The sequence below is a fragment of the Apteryx mantelli genome, chromosome 2 (genome assembly GCF_036417845.1).
Source record: "Apteryx mantelli isolate bAptMan1 chromosome 2, bAptMan1.hap1, whole genome shotgun sequence".
NCBI classification, from domain to species: domain Eukaryota; kingdom Metazoa; phylum Chordata; class Aves; order Apterygiformes; family Apterygidae; genus Apteryx; species Apteryx mantelli.
In genome coordinates, this window is record NC_089979.1 from 100,913 (window position 1) to 107,129 (window position 6,217).

The window sequence follows — 6,217 nt, forward strand, 5'->3', positions numbered from 1 at the left end:
AATCTCATCTATTCTGAAAATAATTTAAGTGCATTAAACTATATTGAAAGGTGACTTAATGGACTGTTTTCCTTGTAACAGAAACTATCAGCCAAACGCATAAACAGATAACTCCTTAAATGCAAACTGAGAACCTGCCCCCCCAGTGTGGCTTTGAGGCCCCCAAGACTCTTCCTACAACATGACTTTGGCACGCCACAGACCCCCCGTGTGGCTTTTGGCTGCCCCAGATCCCCCCACGTGGGGCTAGACGGACCTCCACTGTGTGGCTTCCCCCCACTCCCCATACATACATCCCTTCCTAATTTTGTGGTATCTGGGATTGCTTGCCAACCTCACGGAAAGAAAACCCAAATATATGGACTAGAAATGCTTGAGTAGATATTGGTACCTAATTCCCAAGGAGGACCAGGGCTTAAGCCATACATTTTCCTTCAGCAAATCCTAATAACTAGTTGAGACTGTTTCCCACAAAATATAGTGGCCTCTATAAAACCTGTTCTTATAAGCCAAACTGTCCTTGTATTTCTGTTTAACTGACAGCTCATCACTTGGTAGGTAACAAAACATCTCACAGTCTGGCCTCACAGCCAGGCTGGGAACTGAAATCGTTCCAAGAATCTCGCTGCAGAGCTTTGCTTGTGGCTGCAGTGTTTCATCACCATGGACACACACAGCTTGTAAACAACGGCTCTGTTCAGAAATCACAGTTTGGCTATCTTCAAATGCTGTCCTGTAAGCCAGGAGGAGCAAGCCAGAAGAAGTTATCTTGAAACTTTAAGACTGCAAGCACAGGAAAGGTCAGTGGCTTTCTGAAAAACACATTTTGTATAATACCAGCTTTAGCAAAGCTTGCTTTTTCCATGCAGATTTAGCCATTCCCCTAACATTCACACAGTCCTACAATTGTCTTTCCCCCCAAACCCTATTGCATTAACTCATTTCTACTACTTTCCATCATGACACCCTTCTAGTCTTTAAGTGTGTTTCCCAAAACACAGTTGCACTGATTTCTCCCTCAGATTCTTATGGCTCCCTTATGCACTACACTTCTGATGCAGCTGCCATATTCCCAGCTTGGAACCTGTTCTGTTATTACTACGATAAGAGCTTTTTGTATATTTATTCTACTTTGGTCACCTATTTACTTGAATTTTGGACATTTTCTGAAAGAGAGACATCAGTTTTATTAGGATGCAATAAGTTTTAGTTAGAAGTGTTCATTAAAAACTACATTAGACTTATCAGACTTCTCTCTAGCTGTGATTAAATCCTGGATTGCAGTATTCCTCCTTTGAAGAAGTAGTTTAAAAGTTCAGCACACAAAGTTCTATTCACTTTTATTTTCACAATTAAGTCTGCAAGAGTCATTAATACTGATGCATTTCCCTTCCCTCAATATTTGTTCTGGACCTAACCATGCCTCTTATATTGCAGGTATCTCACCAGTTTTAATACATAATGTTGCATTTAAAAAAGAGAAATGTCTGCTTTCAAAAAAATTAGCAAAGTCTTAATTTAGGATTGTAGGCATAGTGTTTACACTATTTGAATATATCTTAAAATAATTACATTACCACTTACTTAATCAAAAATTCCCTGCCTCATTCACACCACAAAAATTATGCCTAATTACCAGACACTGTTTCCTGTGATGTATTATCTTTTAATCATTTAATATGTACAGAAGAGGGCTTTTAAAAAGTGCTATTTAAGGCATTATCCACTATTCCATCATCTTCCCCTGGTAGCTCACAAACATTACAAAACAAGTCTTCTAACTTACTTCTTGGATTCAGGATGTGCTTAGCTGTACTTAACAGTGTGAACCTTCGGCATACAAACATCAAGATTAACAGAAACATTATTCTGAAACTAAAGAAAAAAGCATACATTCCAGACACGTACAGCTTCTTGCTTGTTACTGTGCCTGAGCATTAATTGTTCTGTAATGTTTGGCCCTTCTGGAAAAAAATTGTATGCTCTAAAGGTACATCTTACTGTGGCCACTTTTTCTAACAAAATAATAATTCTTGCCATTATTTGCACTACACGTTTCTTCACCTTGGGCTCTAATCTGGGATGTTGTTTTCTGGCCATGGAAACCCGGGTGTACATCTAAGAGTAATGAGCGTTGGAACACAACTCTCCCCTCCCTCTGGCGAGTGTCCATGGATTGAAACATTAGTCTCCATACAGTAGTCATTCTTTCACTCTTTCTGTATGCATGAATATTTAATTGCCCAAGAGTTGTGTCTCAAATTATATTATAGCCTAATAGTTAAGATGATGTCCAAGAAGATGTCAGTTCATGTTACCTCAGGCAGAGGAAGGATAAGAATGTAGTCACTCCCCAAAGTAACTAAACACCCTGATCAGTCATTGAAGTCTTAGGTTTAAACTGGAAGCAACATTTCCTTCTCTACTCCCATTTCATAAGACAATACTGAGTTAAGTATCTACTTCCAGAAAAAGGATGTGGCTGTGAATTCTGCCTCTTCAAATGTAAATACAGGAATCTAACTTTGATGGAGAAATGGAACTTCTCTCCGTAACATAATTCTCTACAGAGTAATTCGGATGGCTTCTAGTCCAATGATTTTGCAGCCATATTTTATAATTTACTTTATAAGTTTATGGATTTCAGTCATGCCTCTATCCAGCCTTCAGTACCAACTGTCTGGCTGAAGTTCTAGCCACAAGACCCACTGTCTACAGAGAAACAGTACACAATGTAAAACTGTAATAATTCCCCAGTGGAATTTGACCCCATACTCCAAACTACAGAAAGAATACAACGTTAAACAACAACAAAAAAATTAATCTTAAAAGATACATATTTGTAGATTAGCAAAACTACTTATCAGTTGACTAGGACTATAAAAAGGCACATACACATATGTACATATGTGTGCTTCAAGTCAAGATGCAGGCCAGACATGAAATATTTTAGGCCAAACATAAGCAGTTGAAAACAAGAGGACGTGATGGGGGGGGGAGCAACCTTCATACATGTGACTGGAATACTCCCCTAGAATTCCAAATTTTTCATTCTGTTACATTTTGCCAGAGTTTGATACATCAGTGTGAAGTATGACATCCAAGAAAAAGAAGCTGAAACAAGACACCATACGCACAGGAACAAATAAGGAAGGACTAGGAACCAAGAATGGAGAAATATCCAAAGGAAGAAGCCCCATGGAAACACTTGTCAGAGAGAGGAAGCAGTATTTGCAGGAGGAATACAAGACCCTTACTGAACATATGAACACGTACATGGGAAGAGTGGAGCACTTCCTCCATGAGAACGATATCCTAGAAAAGGAAGCTCAACAGAATCAGGAAGAGAGCAACGCTTACCTCTCCTACATAACAAAATACAGCCAGAAGTGCCAGAACGTGATAATAACATTAAATGACCAGAATCACACTGATCTGTCTCAAATCTGGAAGCAGAAAGAGAAGCTAATCTCACAGTATACAGAAAAAGAGAAGGAGGTAAGGAACTACCTCATGGATATGGAGAAAAAGTATTCTCTTATGAACAAGGAGGTTGAAGACTTGCAGCCTTTCAAAGACCTGCAGCTGGAACAGATGAACAAGATTAAGGACCTGGAGAAGGAGTTGCTGGTCACAAAGATCCGGCATTCAGAACAAATGCACAAAATCAAGAGCAGATTTCTCCAGGCCAAGGCTGCCTGTGAGGCAGAGTCTCATCAGAAGATCCAGGTTCTGACCAAGAAAGCAGAAGAAGCAGCAGTGCAATCTCTGATTCAGCATGCCAAACAAATAAAAGCAGAGAACTGGCATCTACGCCAGGAACTGCTCAACCTCATCCAATGCTCACGCACTCTCAAAGCAATCAGGCTTCAACTGAGGGAGCAGCAGCAGCAGCTTCTTCAGGAGAACCAATACAGCCAGGACATGGCACGCATGCGTCGCTGGTTTCCCCAGCATGAGGTACATGATGCAAACAGGTAAACCTACAGCTTCCATAGCCCCTTCAGATGTGTTCATTAGCCCAGAAGAAACACTTCTCTACTCCTCACTCATACCAATTTATCACTAGACATAGCTGGACTGCTGCTACTACAAGTCAGGTAACAAAGTATGCAGAAGTGAGGTGAATAGCTGACATGTTCTGTGGGTGGGTGAATGGTTTGATTTACATTGCTTGTGCTCAGAGCACAATCCAAATACATCTTAAAAGTAACCTCACCTTTAACTTCCACAACATCCATATTAAGTAGCAGTTGAAACTGCAATCCTTTCACTCTGCAAAATAAAATGAGATTTTCTCTCTTTGAGAACAGCCTTTGATATTTCATCAGTTAGTAACTTTCCACCTGTAAATTACATTGTTAGACCTAGTGAGGCAACCTTTGTTACTTTTCACTGCCAACTACACCTACAGATACCATAATTTGAACTGGCGTAGGCCAGCTTCTACTTCCAGCAACATTAATTTTCCCCAAACTTCTAGAAGGCAAGGACTTTAATTTATTTAATCTTTCATTAGTCTCCAAAGGAGGTAAAATAAATTAGCAAACAACTAAATTCTTTAATTAGTATATGTACTAATATAAGATATTCAACCTTTAGTCAGAACTATCAATAAACTATATTCGCTGAATATATTCATATCAATTTTGATTCTTTTTTTTTCCTCATTTTTTGCTTGCTTTAATGTTTCACTTCAGAAACAACGGGCAATCAGTTCTGTTTCTGATAGCCTACAGGTATATTCACTTTCCAAGCCAAACTCTTCTAAATTCCAATTACCTCATCAATGCCAACACCAGAGGTCACCTTTCCTCCATGTGCGGATATTCACACAGGGATATTTTATATAGAATCATAGAATAGCTGAGGTTGGAAGGGATCTCAAAGAAGGATCAACCAGAGGAGGTAGCTCAGGGCTGTGTTCAGTAGGGTTTTGAATATCTCCAAGGATGGAGACTTCACAACCTCTCTGGGCAACGTGTTCTAGTGTTTGATCGCTGTCATGGTAAGAAAGGTTTTTTCTTATGCTTAAATAGAATTCCCCAAATATCAACTCGTGCCCATTGCCTCTCATCCAGCCACTGGGTGCCATGGAGAAGAGTCTGGCTCTGTTGTCCATACTCACTCCTATCAGGCATTTATACACATTGCTAAGGCCCCCCTGAGCTTTCTCTTCTCCGGGATAAACAATCCCAGCTCTCTCAGCCTCTCCTTGTATGTCAGATGCTCTAAGCCCTTAATCACCTTCATGACCCCTCAGTGGACACACTCGAGTATGTCCATGTCTCTCTTGTACTGGGGAGCACAGCACTGGACACTGCTCCAGATGTGGCCTCACCACTGCAGGGTAGAGGGGAAGGATCACCCTCGACCTGCTGGCAATGATCCTCCTAATGCAGCACAGGATGCCGTTGGCCTTCTTTGCCATGAGGACGTGTTGTGGGGTCAGTGGTCAACTTGTTGTCCACCAGGACCCCCACCTCTTCTACCAAGCTGCTTTCCAGCTGGTTGCCTCCAGCCTGTACTCGTGCATGCAGTTGTTCCTCCCCAGGTGCAGGACTTGGTGTTTCCCTTTAATGAACTTCACGAGATTCCTGTTGGCCCATCTCTCCAGCTTGTCAACGTTCCTCTGAACGGCAGCGCAGCCTTCTGGTGTATCAGCCACTCCTCCCAGTTTTGTGTCATCGGAAAACTTGCTGAGGGTGCGCTCTGTCCTGTCATCCACGTCGCTAACGAAGAGGTTAAGCAGCACTGGCCCCAGTACGGACCCTGGGGGACACCACTAGAGACTGGCCTCCAGCTGGACTTTCTGCAGCTGACCACAGCGCTGAGCCCGTCAGTTCAGCCATCAGTTTTCAGTCGACCTCACTGTTCTCTTACCAGCCCGTACTTCATCAGTTTGTGAGTGAGGATGTTACGGCAGACAGCGTCTCCCAGGGCATGCCACCAAGAGGAGAAGCTTGCACCGTAGGCCTTTGCACAAAGAGCTGCTAGATGAAAATAAAAAAAATACCGTGTATCTTGAATAGTATCAGGTGCGGTAGCAATGCTAGAGGTCTCCAGCCCCACCACCACAGTTCTTCACAGTTTGTAAGACGAAGGACACACTCCTGCTGTCTCAGAAAAGTCTCACCCCCCCCCCCCGCCGCCCCCCGGCTCACAGCCCGCGGCCGCCTGAGGGGCGCCGTCCGCCGGCGCGCGACTTGCGCAGCAG

General features: G+C 42.5%; 1 protein-coding gene across 1 annotated transcript; it reads left to right on the top strand.

Annotated features, from left to right (window-relative positions):
* The first annotated feature begins 1,224 nt into the window (after positions 1 to 1,224).
* CCDC166 (coiled-coil domain containing 166) lies at positions 1,225 to 4,322 on the top strand. The gene has a single exon (XM_013939585.2). It carries the CDS (start codon positions 3,094 to 3,096, stop codon positions 3,979 to 3,981), a length of 888 nt encoding a protein of 295 aa, XP_013795039.1. The 5' UTR covers positions 1,225 to 3,093; the 3' UTR covers positions 3,982 to 4,322.
* The last annotated feature ends 1,895 nt before the right edge of the window (positions 4,323 to 6,217 follow it).

Coding starts and splice junctions, on each gene's coding strand:
- CCDC166 (XM_013939585.2), top strand. CDS start 3,094: ATGACATCCAAGAAAAAGAAGCTGAAACAAGACACCATACGCACAGGA.